This window comes from Syngnathus floridae, chromosome 2 (genome assembly GCF_059516105.1).
Source record: "Syngnathus floridae isolate MCC-2025c chromosome 2, RoL_Sflo_1.0, whole genome shotgun sequence".
Lineage (NCBI taxonomy): Eukaryota > Metazoa > Chordata > Actinopteri > Syngnathiformes > Syngnathidae > Syngnathus > Syngnathus floridae.
The window spans coordinates 4,811,569-4,825,513 of record NC_142414.1 but is presented as its reverse complement, the minus strand read 5'-3'; the positions used below and the strand labels follow the sequence as shown (position 1 = coordinate 4,825,513).

Sequence of the window (13,945 nt, the reverse complement as noted above, 5' to 3'; positions counted from 1 at the left end):
GAGGTTCATTTTGGGGACAGCTCTGAGTCATATAACTGACAGCCTGGGTTTGCTATATTAACTATATTAGTGCGGCTTTCACTCACAAAAAAAATCAGCTTTTCCCCAAAATTCAAATTGAGAATTAACAACTGCAGTGTGAACCTAGCTATGAAGTACATCTATTTGCCTCCGACTCACCAGAGCTCCACTGCTGAGGAGGATCATAAAGATGATCAGCGTCTCAAACCAGTTGTGCTCCACGATGAGGTAGCATGTTTTCCTGAGATACCACCAGATCTTCCCCCAGCCCATGGTGATGTCAACTTCGCAGCATTTGTACTTAGCCACGCATGCTGCGTACACACAGGGGGAGAAGGGGATTCTTCTGTCACCAACATAGGACGAGTGTGTTAAAGCAGGCATCATCCTGTGCTAAATCGCAGATTACACCAGGGTTACAGTGGGATGTGCCCTTTTCTTGCTTGTTTAGGTGCCTCATACCTCTGCATGTAGTTAAATTGGTTAAATTCATTAAAGAGCTCAAGTCCTGGATGCTTCTGGGAACAGGTAAAACATATATTTAAAACCTTTATACTGTGTTAAAATCAATGAAACCGGCACGGAATGAATCAGAGGAGCGCTTGAATGCAGAATAACCTCATAAGTGAGTTGACGGAAATGGCAGACAAACCCGAACGAGCAGCACCCCCAGCCACATTCGGGTCAGCCGTGTGGAGACATTTTGGATTTCCGGTATGCTGAACCGTTACACCCCTACTAACTTATTTTTATTTCTTCTTCTACTGCTACTCTTTTCTTCTTTGTATTTGCTGGCACTCTGGAAGCCCTACGGTAACGCCTTGCCTCTCACAAGTCGATGTTTGGAACTAGTACAGACATCTGTTTTGTGGTTTTTTTTTTTTGAGGGGGGACCTAAAGTTGTATACTTTGTGTATTATATTTAACACAATAAGAGCTTACATATGATCGTAGTTTCTTCATCACGTGTCTCTCATGTTTTCTCTATTGCAGTGGTTCTTAACCTTGTTGGAGGCACCGAACCCCACCAGTTTTATATGCGCATTCACCAAACCCCTCTTCAGTGAAAAAAAAAAAAAAAATTTTTTCAAATTCAAGACATTGATGTTTTTTTACTGGTGCACAAAATGAGCCATGCATGAACATCACCTTGTTCAAAGAACAAAACCAACACAATGCATGAACTCACAACAAATTACACACCTGCAAATCAGTGTGACTTCTGCTGTTGCCTTTGCAAGACAAGTTCAGATAAGCGTCATCACAAATTTACACGATAAATCAGGTGTGTCGGACCTCCACAGTGGAGGCTCTGCCGAACCCCTGAGACCGACTCACCGGACCCCTAGGGTTCGATCGAACCCATGTTAAGAATTTTATTGAGGTGAGAATGCTAAAAAAAATACCAAAACTATTTCTTGCTGCATCTAACAGGGATGTCAAACTCATTTTTGTCGCGGGCCGCATGGGAGTCAGTTTCCTCGGAGGGCCCTTATGACTGTCAATGTATTACATTATACACAATATAGGCTACACAACAAACTGATGAAAATAAGTTTTGAAATCACAGACTAGTAAAAACTAGTAAAAAAAAAAATAGTTGAATGGTAATAAAAATTGCCAGCAACTTCTCTGCTTTTTAAAAGTGAAGACAGTTTGTAATTTTAGTATTGACACATGAAGTCCATGCACAATTTGTCTTTGCGGGCCACATACAAAGATGTGGGTGGCCGTATCTGGCCCCCGGCCTTGAGTTTGATACATATGATCTGACAACTTTCTAAACTTCAATGTTAGGGGTTACTAATAAGGTTAGATTACTGTCATTTTCTCACACAACCTTCTGAATGGGTAATTGCATGAAAGTGCAAAATATTTTTTCATTGTATGTAGAAAGAGCACTCACCACTTTTGCAGCACTACACTTTCTTTCACAATCATTCTATTTCACTGAAACTCAAATAACCACAGCCTACAACTATGGCATTACATTTTCCCTAAGTACATCAGTTAGAGATGTTTTTCAATTAAATAAATTTGACACTATTCATCATCATCATCATCATCGGCGGTCACTCGGGACGAGTATGACTGTCTTCTTCTCAGGGTCGTCTACTTGTGGGTCCGCAGGTGGGCGTAGAGGCCGATCCAGGATCCACATATTTTTGTGCAGTGTGGGCAGGGGAAAGTGGTGGTGGGTTGTGGTTGTGCTGGAGCCTGTTTTTGTCTTTCCTTACAAAGTTGTCGTTTGGTTTCTGCGACACGACGGAGTTCCTTTTCGTGATGTGCTGCACCTTCTTGCACAGCTGCCCTCCAGCAGTTCCTGTTAGGGTTAGGGGTTAGGCGATGCGCTCCCAGTCCTGAGCTGTTATTTGGAATTTCTTGAGATTGGTCTTGAGGTTGTCCTTATAACGTTTCTTTTGCCCGCCTGGGGCTCGCGGACCTCTTTCCAGCTGGGAGTATAAAATCTGTTTGGGGAGGCGGGTGTCAGCCATGCGGATGAGATGTCCTGTCCATCGGAGTTGGTGCTGCATTATTAAGGTGGTGATGCTCGGTATCCTGGCTTCCTCCAGAACGCTGATGTTTGTGCGTCTGTCCTCCCATTTGATCCTGAGTATTTTCCTCAAGGCTCTCTGGTGGTGTTGTTCAAGAGCTCTTAGGTGCCTGCTGTAGGTTGTTTGCATGATTCTGCCCCATAAAGTAAGGTGGGGAGAACTACAGCTTTGTAAACCAGGAGCTTGGTGTCAGCCCGGAGGTCTCTGTCTTCAAAGACTCTATTCCTGAGTCTGGCATACGCTCCACTGGCACAGCTCAGGCGATGGTTGACCTCAGAGTCAATGTCCGCTTTGGAGGAGAGAAGGCAGCCGAGATAGGGGAAGTGGTGAACATATTCAAGTGCAGTGTTGTCCACATTTATGATGGACAGAGTAGATGGCTGGTTGGGTGGGGGTTGATGTAGCACCTGGGTCTTCTTGATGTTCACGGTCAGACCCAGGGCTCTGTATGCCTTAGCGAAGGAGTTCAGGATGCCCTGGAGGTCTTCTGCAGAGTGTGCTGCAATGGCATTATCGTCTGCATACTGGAGCTCCACGACCGTGGTGGTTCTGATCTTGGTTTTGGCTTTGAACCTGTTAAGGTTGAAGAGCCTGCCATCAGTTCTGTACCAAATTGGGATTCCGTGTGGTAGTTCTTCGTTGATGAGGTGGAGTATGGCGGCAATGAAGACAGAGAACAGGGTGGGTGCAATGATGCATCCCTGTTTGACCCCTGTCTCTACAGTGAAAGGCTCAGTCAAGGAGCTGTTGTTGAGCACTGTGGCTGTCATTCCGTCCTGTAATAAACGCAGTATTCTGATGTATTTATCCGGGCAACCATGCCTCAGAAGGATGCTCCATTGGGCCTGGCGATCCACCGAATCAAAGGCCTTTGTCAGGTCTATGAAAGCCATGATCAAAGGCTGTTTAGGCTCACGGCATTTCTCCTGGAGTTGGCGTGCTGTAAAAATCATGTCTGCAGTGCCTCTAGCTGCGCGAAAACCGCACTGCGATTCTGGGAGAACTTCCTCAGACAGTGGCAGTAGGCGGTTGGCAAGAACACGAGCAAGTACTTTGCCAACTGTTGAAAGGAGCGAGATGCCACTATATTTCCGCAATCCGTTTTGTCCCCTTTCTTGAAAATGGTCACTATCAGAGCATCCCTGTGCTCCGAGGGGAGTACTTTTTTTCCCCAGACCTTCAGAAAGAGGGAATGGAGGTGGCGCTGGAGCTCTAGTCCACCTTTCTTTAGGACCTCAGCTGGGATCCCATCTGGCCCAGAGGCCTTGTTGTTCTTCAGGCTCCTGATGGCATCTTGGACCTCTGCTAAAGTGGGAGGTTCCCCCATGTCTTCCCTGATGGGACTCTGAGGGATGTGACTGAGGAAATCTGACTGAGTTGTGCTGTCACGGTTGAGGAGTTCCTGAAAATGCTCTCTCCACCGGTTGTTTATGGACTCATTGTCCTTCAACAGCCTCTGCCCGTCTTTAGAGCGAAGGGGGTTTTGGCCGTGATGGCTTGGGCCGTAGACAGCCTTGGTAGCACAGAAAAAGCCTCTGGTGTCACCAGAGTCTGCCAAACTCTGGATTTCCAGTGCCCTTTCTGTCCACCGGGAGTTTTAAATCTGTCTCACCCGGCTCTGGACGTCAGCCTTGGCTCTGGAGTGAGCCTGTCTCTTTGCTGTGCAGGTGATGTCATTTTGCCAGAGACGAAAGGTTTCCCTTTTCTTGGAGATGAGCTGTTCTATCTCTGTGTCGTTCTCATCAAACCAGTCCTGATGCTTTCTGGCCTTGTACCCGAGAGTGGCACTGCAGGTGTCGAGGATGGAAGACTTGAGCAGGCTCCAGTGTTCATCAATGTCCTCAGGGTATTCCTGATTGAGGCTTTCTCCAAGAGAGGCCTGAAACAGCTGCAGGGCGGCAGTTTTATTCAGGGTCTCAAGGTTTAGTCTTTGCCGGCTCAGCTTCTTTTGCAGTCTCCTCTTCCTCTTGAGTCAGATGGACATCGTGGATCATATCAGGCGGTGATCTGTCCAGCAGGCCTCTGAATCCATCGTGGCTTTTGTGATGCTCGCGTCGTGCTGATCCTTGGCTCTGACTATGACATAGTCAATAAGATGCCATTGTTTAGAGCTAGGGTGTCTCCATGAGCCCTTGAGTTTGTTCTTCTGGCGAAAGATGGTATTGGTGATGATAAGGTCGTATTGAGCACATTTGCTAAGAAGCAAAACCCCGTTGGAGTTGATGTTTCCAATGCAATGGTGCCCTTCCAGAGGTGGTGGTCACGGCCCACTCTGGCATTGAAATCTCCCAACATAATAATCCTGTCCTCCTTGGGGATTTTTGACAATACCTCATCCAGACAGGCATAGAAGGCCTTTTTTTTGTCCTCATCGGAGATGAGGGTAGGCGCATAAGCACTAAGAACTGTTGCCGTCTGGTTGTTGCCCAGCACCAGACGGAGGGTCATCAGGCGCTCACTGATTCCCACAGGGAGTTCAGAGAGCTGACTGGTCAGTTGGTTCTTGATGGCAAAAGCAAACCCAATGGATCCTAGGCTCATCTGTGGCCTTTCCTTTCCAGAAGAAAGTGTATCCGCCTTTTTCCTCCTTCAGATGACCTTCCTCTGCCCGTCGGGTTTCTGAAAGAGCAGCTATGTCAATCCGGCATCTTCTCAGTTCCCTGGCAATGATAGCGGTTCTCCTCTCCGGCCTATCACTGGTTACACTGTCCATTAGTGTGCGCACATTCCATGCTCCAAAATTCATGTTTCTGTGTTTTCGACCGCATATTGGTGATCCCTCTGAACGCGGTAATCCAGTCGGGAGGTTTGAGGCAGGCTATGTTTAGGGCACCTTTTCTAGCCCCTTCCCCCACAGGGGTGAGCAGAGTGGATCGTAAAAAAGGCTGCTCAGTCGTGGATGCAGCTACCAAAGAGCTCTTCTGCCTCGGTCCAAGAGCCCAACGATCATCTAACATCCACCGCCTGATGTGCCAGCTTGTGACTAGGCGCTTCCAGACTTCACAATCCTGCCCCCATTGCCACTTACTGGTCATCACAGGACTTTAATCAGGGATGTAAGGTGGATTCTCTGAAAAAGACGCCTGTGTGTGACTTTGTTTAGAGTGGGGAGACTGGTGCACAGACAGTCACCACACTGTCCTTGACAGATCAGGGTCAGAGTCCAGTGGCAAGGAGACCAAGACGACTGGTGACCCTGTTCTGCTGCAGCCTTCATCCGCCTTCCCAGCCGTTGTGACGCCACCCCTTAGGTAAGCCTTCATCCTCCGCCTGGTCCACCGTTGAAGTCTTCACTATTTACCCATAGCTGGAGCTGTTTACCCACAGCCGGGACAGTGGTTGATGGGCAGTAGGGCGTGTCCACTCGCCGGTGGGCCTACATAGCACATCTCTGGGGCTCACTGCTGCTCCGAGTTCCTGCACAACTTAGCCTGGGACCGCAAGGTGCCAGTTACCGTGTGTGGCCACGAGGACGCATGTGCAAGTCTTGCCAATGGAGAGGCTGTGTACCGGCTGAGGAGGCTTATGCACTCGGCTCCTCTTTTCACCCCCGGAAACAGAGGGCTAGCCGGTGGCGGTAGCTGAAAGCAGAAAAGTGGCAAGGAGAGGCAGCATGCAGCATGCACAAACCACAGGCATTACTACTCCAACACTACTGCACTGACGCATCACACGCCCTGTGTGCTGATGGCACACACACACACTGACACTATTATAGCTATTATGGGCACAATGGTTGACTAGTTAGCACTTCCACCTCACAGTTCAGAGGGTGCGGGTTCGATTCCACCTTCAGCCCTCCTTGTGTGTAGTTTGCATATTCTCCCCATGCTTGCGAGGGTTTTCCCCAGGGACTTCGGTTTCCTCCCACATCCCAAAAATATGCATGGTAGGCTGATTGAGCACTCCAAATTGCCTGAAGGTGTGAGTGCGAGTGCAGATGGTTGTTCGTCTGTGTGCCCTGCGATTGGCTGGCAACCAGTGCAGGGTGTCCCCCGCCTACTGCCCGAGGACAGCTGGGATAGGCTCGAGCACACCCGTGACGCCTGTGCGGACAAGCAATAAGAAGATGATGGATGGATGGATGGATGGATGGATGGATGGATGGATGGATGGATGGATGGATGGATGGATGGATGGATGGATGGATGGATGGATGGATGGATGGATGGATGGATGGATGGATGGATGGATGGATGGATGGATGGATGGATAGATATACATGGCTACTATTATGATCAACAGTAGGCAAAATCGTTAGAATAATCAACCATGAAAATATTTATTATTTACAGACAGTGTTGGGACTGTTAGAGGTAATGAGCCATGCACTCAGACTTTGCAAAATATATTACAGTATTTGAATTTAAAACTAGTTTCTCCAGCAAGGGTATGAGTTGATCTGGTGCCTAGTATATACACCCCCATGTTAACTGGGTCAATGGAAGCAACTTGACATGGTCGCGTCACCAGGCTGCGCGACATCCTTGCAGTGGGGCATTATCATGGCTCGTAGTATAGCGGTAAAGCCATCAGCTTGACAGTGTTTTCTTATTACTTTGTATCACGGGTTCAATCCTGCTTTCTACTTTTGTATTTTTCTTATTTTTTTACTGTTTGCAATTTCTTGCAGCCAGTCGGAAATGTAAACAAGACGTTTTGTTCCACGTGTTCATTGAGGAATTGAACAGTTTTGCAGTACAACAATCTCTATGTAGCTTGTGACGAATCTGCAGTCAGGAAACACAAGATTACTGAACTGGCTTTGCCCTAATGGTCACATCTCAATTCGGGAAGCCAGTTAACCTGGAACCGAGTTGAACTGTTTGTTGACACTCACTGGCTTCTTCTCAAAGTATGGCACTAAACCAAACTTAATTGCCAAGCAATTCTCGTCCTTGACGCACACAAAGCTTTTTGCTGTTTCTGAGTCATTAAACATATTGCCGAATATGCAATATGTTTAATGACCTCATTGGAGGTGTATGAGTTGTGTTTGGTCGCTGTGAGTCTTTGAATATAGCAATCTCCAACCAGATATTGGAAAACTTACATTTAGTTTTGCTTCCATACCTCGGGAATACAGTCAAACCTCGGTTTTCGAACGTCCTGGTTCTCGAACAAATCGGAATAACGGAAAATTCTAGATTGTTTTGATTCGGTTGTCGAACAAAATTTGGAGGTCGCGAGATGAGCCGAAAGGACCGAGAAAACCCGAACGCGCGGCCCGGTTGCGGACTGACTCCGTTCGTTATTGTATTTTCGTTACTTTGAGGATTGTATTAACCCCTAATCATGCCTAAAACACAACGACGCTCTTAAAGCAATGCGACCGTGAGCGCCCGGCGCGCTGCGGTTGCGTGATTGGACCAAATTAAGCTCCCTGCGCACTGAGGTCCACTTAAATTTTGGAAAGTACATCAGGACTTTAAAAATATTTTCTAAATTTCAGCGACGGCTCTGTCACAATAATGCAACCAGCACGGTGCAGTTGCACGGTCGGCAGTGCGCCACGGTTGCGCGGTTGGCGGTGCGCTGCAGCTGTGTGATCGGACAAAAATGCGCAAATGAAAAAATGCTTAAAAAAGGCGTTTTTTTTAGTCTTGGAACGGATTAAATTTTTTTCCATTATTTGTAATGGGAAAAATATATTCGGAATTCGACCGATTCACTTCTCGAACCGCCTTCTGGAACGGATTGTGGTCAAAAACCGAGGTTTGACTGAATTATGTAGGCATGAATTATTTTGTTGACGTTTTCACCACGAACACACACTGATGGATATTTTTTTTTACAGTGACTGGCATCCACAGTATTGCATTAATGCCGCACACTACACAACATATGTCACAGGTGCTATTCGAACGATAATTATAAATAATTTATAAGATAAATGAAACCACGTGATTTCTAGGGAATAGGCCGCCACTTAATGCAAATGGGAAAAAGTCTTAAAGGTGGATAGTGGTTAGAAAATTTAATACCTCATTGGATGGCGTTTACAACATTGTAATGGACTTAGTTTTTTGCTAATTTCATAACTACATTTTAATACCCTTTACAACCCCGTGAATACCCTGAAAGCAGGCTTCTTTGTGACCTAACTGATATTTCTGGCTAAAAACACCTCCCACTGAGTGTCTTGTAAACACAAAAGGCATACTGCACATGCACATGAATTTGAGGGCATTTAGGGATCAGTCACAGGGATAGAGAGAGTCAGACAGTGATATTAAACAGTGGGCATGCTCGAGTGAGTCTTTAAAATGAAACTGTCCTTCACCCAGCTAGCTATCATTGTCACTCAGCCCAAGGGAGTCTCGGTGCTGTTGACTGAAGATAATGTGCACCATGGGAGCAGTGGCCTCACCATCTGTCCAACATGCTTCGGGTTCCATGTATTCTTCCACTGTCTCCACCACAACCACCTCCTCCACATCTGGCTTGATGTCAATGGTGCTACCCTCTGACGAGCTGGTGTCATCCAGCTGCAAAGACGCAGATGTTTAAACAAACTAGCATCGCAGAATACATTGTTGTCAATCATGTCTGCATGGTTTGAAAACACACTCATATTCAAACTGTAATGGGCTGTGCTGCTTGTTGGAAGTGGAGCTTGAGTCATACTCACCTCTTTGCTGTTCTCAATGTCTGATTCACTGCTGAAGTCCTCTGTATTAAGGTTCTCAAAATCAGACTCCCCGACCGCAATAGGTACGCACACGGTCAAGTTGGGGTTGTGGATGAATGACATGTGGTCTTCATCGATCATATACTTGCCCACACTACTGCCAATGCCACTGGTCGTGCCATTGCCGTTCTTTGCATAGTCCAGATCTCGGTTTATGTCCAACCCGGTGTGGTTAGCAATACAGTTCAGCTTCTTGTCATACATGTCGTCCAAAGGTTTCTGCTCATCCTCCATGGGTGGTTTCCTCAGCAGGCTGGCCACCAGCAGACGCACCTTGGCTTTGATCCATGCAATGCCTTTTTTGATACGAATGACGGAAATTTGTAAATTGTTAAGCTCGCCGTCGTCATCTGTGGCAGCCAAGTTGTCTGCACTGAATGAGCTCAGCAGCAAAGCAAGGAACAGGTTCAATACCTTTGCAACAAGAAAAAGGAAAAAGGTACACAAATGTGATAGCAATTTGGGCAATCAACAGTTTTTTGTCAGCTTGTAAAGATAGATAGCAGGTACTTTATTCATGACTGTTATTGTGATTTTTATTACTGTTACTGTTATGCGGTTAGGTTGTTTTCATTTTTTTGACTGGGCTTTGTGTTCTAGTTAGTCAGTAAAAGCACTTTGTAAACAGCTTATTATTATCATAAGATGATTTTCTTAAATAAAACCTGTGATAAATCACAATATGGATAATTTATCTAACACCTACTCACCACCAAGTTGCCAATGACCATGACCATCATGAAGACGATGAGACACATGCCCTGGCCAGCCACTTCCATGCAGTCCCACATGGTCTCAATCCACTCACCGCACAGCACCCGGAAGACAATCAGAAAGGAGTGGAAGAAGTCGTTCATGTGCCAGCGCGGCAGCTTACAATCAGCATGGATCTTGCACACACAATCTTTGTAATTCTTTCCAAACAGCTGCATGCCCACCACGGCAAAGATGAAGACAATGATGGCCAACACGAGAGTCAAGTTCCCTAAAGCGCCCACAGAGTTGCCAATGATCTTGATCAGCATGTTGAGAGTTGGCCATGACTTGGCCAGCTTAAACACTCTAAGCTGGAGAAAGGGCAGAGTGTGGAAGGTCATTATTAGTCAGGTCATGTAAAATCATTAAATTCTACAAATAGCATAGCCCCCCCAACATGTGCATACTTCACAAGATGTACAGTATCTCACAAAAGTGAGTACACCCCTCTCATTTCTGCAATGTTTTAATTACCGTATTTGCCGGTGTATAAGTCGACTCGGTGTATAAGTCGACCCCCTAAAATTCGACGGAAATTTACGATTTTATGATATATCCTTTGTATAAGTCGAGCTCAATTTTGCATTATATTAAACTTCAAAATTCAATCAGAAATATGCGAAATTTATTGACGAAATGTGTTTAAATTCCGGGAGGCCGTGCGCATGCGCAGTGGCCGGAAATAGCTCCAGCCGAGTGGATCGGCTGTTTATAAGCACCGCGGAGGAGATCGCGGAGCCTCATTCGACTTCCAGTGGCCGGCGAGCTCGCGCACGCCGCCCGGCACCACCGGGAGGCCGGAAATAGCCTCAAGCCGAGTGGATCGGCACTTTATAAGCACCACGGAGGAGATCGCGGAGCCTCATTCGACTTCCAGCGGCCAGCGCACTCGCGCACGCCGCCTGGCACCACCGGGAGGCCGTGCGCACGCGCCAAGTGGCCGGAAATAGCTCCCGCCGAGCGGATCGGCTCTTTATAAACACCGGGAGGAGATCGCGGAGCCTCATTCGACTTCCAGCGGCCGGCGAGCTCGCGCACGCCGCCCGGCACATCCGGGAGGCTGTGCGCACGCGCCAAGTGGCCGAAAATAGCTCCCGCCGAGCAGATCGGCTGTTTATAAGCACCGCGGATGAAATCGCGGAGCCTCATTCGACTTCCAGCGGCCGGCGAGCTCGCACACGCCGCCCGGCACATCCGGGAGGACGTGCGCACGCGCCAAGTGGCCGAAAATAGCTCCCGCCGAGGGGATCGGCTGTTTATAAGCACCGCGGAGGAGATCGCGGAGCCTCATTCGACTTCCAGCGGCCGGCGAGCTCGCGCACACCGCCCGGCACATCCGGGAGGCCGTGCGCACGCGCCAAGTGGCCGAAAATAGCTCCCGCCGAGCGGATCGGCTGTTTATAAGCACCGCGGAGGAGATCGCGGAGCCTCATTCGACTTCCAGCAGCCGGCGAGCTCGCGCACGCCGCCCGGCACATCCGGGAGGCCGTGCGCACGCGCCAAGTGGCCGAAAATAGCTCCCGCCGAGCGGATCGGCACTTTATAAGCACCGCGGATGAAATCACGGAGCCTCATTCGACGCCCGGTTCAAATTTTCTAAGTGCAACGCACAATGAGATGCATGAGAAACAGCCTTGGTTACCATCACATTTGAAGCGATGAATACGAAGTTAAATTTTATGACTCGGTGTATAAGTCGAGGTCGATTTTTTTCGGTCGATTTTGGATCGAAAAAGGTCGACCAATACACCGGCAAATACGGTATATCTTGTCATGGGACAACACTGAAGAAATGACACTTTGAGACAATGTTAAATAGTCACTGTAGAGCTTGGATATCAAAGTAAATGTATTGTTACTTCAAAGTAACTCAAAATACAACAATGAATGTGAAAAATGCAGGCAACAAAAGTGAGTACACCCCAACTGAAAATGTCAAAATTGGACCCAAATGTCAATATTTTGTGTGGCCACCATTACTTTCCAGCACTGCTGTAACACATTTAGGCATGGAGTTCACCAGAGCTTCACAGGTCGCCGCTGGCCAAGCATGTCCCCAGACCTAAACCCTATTGACCATCTGTGGGGCATCCTGAAATGGAAGGTGGAGGAGCGCAAGGTCTCCAACATCCACCAGCTCCGTGATGTCATCATGGAAGAGTGGAAGAGGATTCCAGCGGCGACCTGTGAAGCTCTGGTGAACTCCATGCCTAAAAGGGTTACAGCGGTGCTGGAAAATAATGGTGGCCACATAAAATATTGACATTTGGGTCCAATTTTGACATTTTCAGTTGGGGTGTAAAATGCTGGCAACTTTTGTTGCCAGCATCTTACATATTCATTGTTGTATTTTGAGTTACTTTGAAGTAACAATACATTTACTTTGCTATTCAAGCTCTACAGTGACTACTTAATTTTGTCTCAAAGTATCATTTCTTCAGTGTTGTCCCATGACAAGATATAATTAAAAGATTGCAGAAATGAGAGGGGTGTACTCACTTTTGTGAGATACTGTATCAATGTGCTATTGCTCAAATGACCATTTACCAGTCGGAATGACCGCAGGACTGACAGCCCTTCGACGTCAGCTAGAGCCAGCTCTACTAAACTCAGCGTCACGATGAAGCCATCAAAACAATTCCAGGCTTCTTGAAAGTAGTAATAGGGATCCATAGCCACTAGTTTGAACATCATTTCCCCAGCAAAGATCCCAGTGAACACCTGGCAGGGGAGAAAGCAGTAAACATCTTAGAAATAATCAGAATTATGATGAAAAAAAATACCCATGTTCCACAACCCAATCTTGGCAAGTGTGTATCATATGAAGCAAGAAACCACTTTGACAAATAACTCCTTTGCCCCCGCGGGCAAAAGAATTGTGGGCTGATACGCCGAAGAAAAAAAAAAATATCCGTACTTTTCACAACCCAAAGTTGGCAAGTATGGAGTACAAGACCTGGGATTTAGCCAAAACAGCTTCTTCAAACTAAAATGGCCAACTTACTGTTCAAAGCAGGCATGGGCTTTTATGTGCGTCTTATTATGGGTCCTCCAAATTTTTGTCATCAACTAGTGAAATTGTTCAGGGCAATATAATCTGATTTACCAGGATGAGCAACTAATCAATTGGCACTAGGGGCATTTTGGGAACTTCTGGAAAAAAATGCATTTTCACTAGATTACACTGGCTTGCAAAGATTAGTGCTAAAAAAAATAACATTCTTCAGAATGAAAATAAACGTTGATTTAAGAGGGTCTTCACAGCGCAATGCTCGGCCCCAAACAATCTGCAAGATGGAGACCAGGGGTCAGAAAATTTTATAAAGGTTCATGATTGGGGTCAAACAAGTTGTTTGTAACATCAATTTGTCCTATACTGCTTGTATTTACTGTAAGTTCATTCCAAAACGACACTAATACTGCATGGGTAAATCTTGACAAACAACAAAGGAAAGTTAACCCTAATGACTACCTTAATGACTGGTTCAGGGTGGTCAGTTTTAGAAACCATGAAAATCATACTGCAGTGCAGTGCATCAATGGTAGACACATCATGCAAAACAGGCTCCCTGGTATTTACTCATGCACTTTAAGGAAAGTCATTTTCTAACCACAGTGCTTGAGCAAGACAATGTGATACTGAAGCATCCAGAGCTAAGGAACAGGGTCATCTAAACCATGAATTCTTAACCATGGGGCCCTGGCCCAAACGTGGGCTGCCAGCGTCACCTCAAGGGCCATAAAAAACGTTCAGTTTTGCACCTGTAGGCCGCAAAGGCCACATGACTGCATAGGCCATCAACTAAAGACACCGGAGATACGTTAAGCGCAGTTACAATGCAGCTTTTGACCACATGGTGGCAGCAATGATGCAATATAGTAGACAAAGAAGAAGAATTTCTTCTTATACACAAGCTGTGAG

At 46.8% G+C, this 13,945-nt stretch overlaps 1 protein-coding gene and 1 pseudogene across 9 annotated transcripts in view; both read right to left on the bottom strand.

Moving 5' to 3' along the window:
* scn8aa (sodium channel, voltage gated, type VIII, alpha subunit a) overlaps positions 1 to 13,945 on the bottom strand; it is a 131,499-nt gene that overhangs the window by 39,443 nt on the left and 78,111 nt on the right. For all 9 annotated transcript variants that reach the window (XM_088368783.1, XM_088368779.1, XM_088368778.1 and 6 more), the window contains 5 exons: positions 12,571 to 12,744; positions 9,978 to 10,334; positions 9,208 to 9,681; positions 8,947 to 9,064; positions 181 to 335 (listed from right to left, as the gene is read on the bottom strand). In XM_088368783.1, coding sequence (XP_088224909.1) covers positions 181 to 335; positions 8,947 to 9,064; positions 9,208 to 9,681; positions 9,978 to 10,334; positions 12,571 to 12,744 — 1,278 coding nt within the window. The remainder of the gene's footprint in view (positions 1 to 180; positions 336 to 8,946; positions 9,065 to 9,207; positions 9,682 to 9,977; positions 10,335 to 12,570; positions 12,745 to 13,945) is intronic.
* On the bottom strand, positions 1,575 to 4,608 carry LOC148401312 (uncharacterized; annotated as a pseudogene).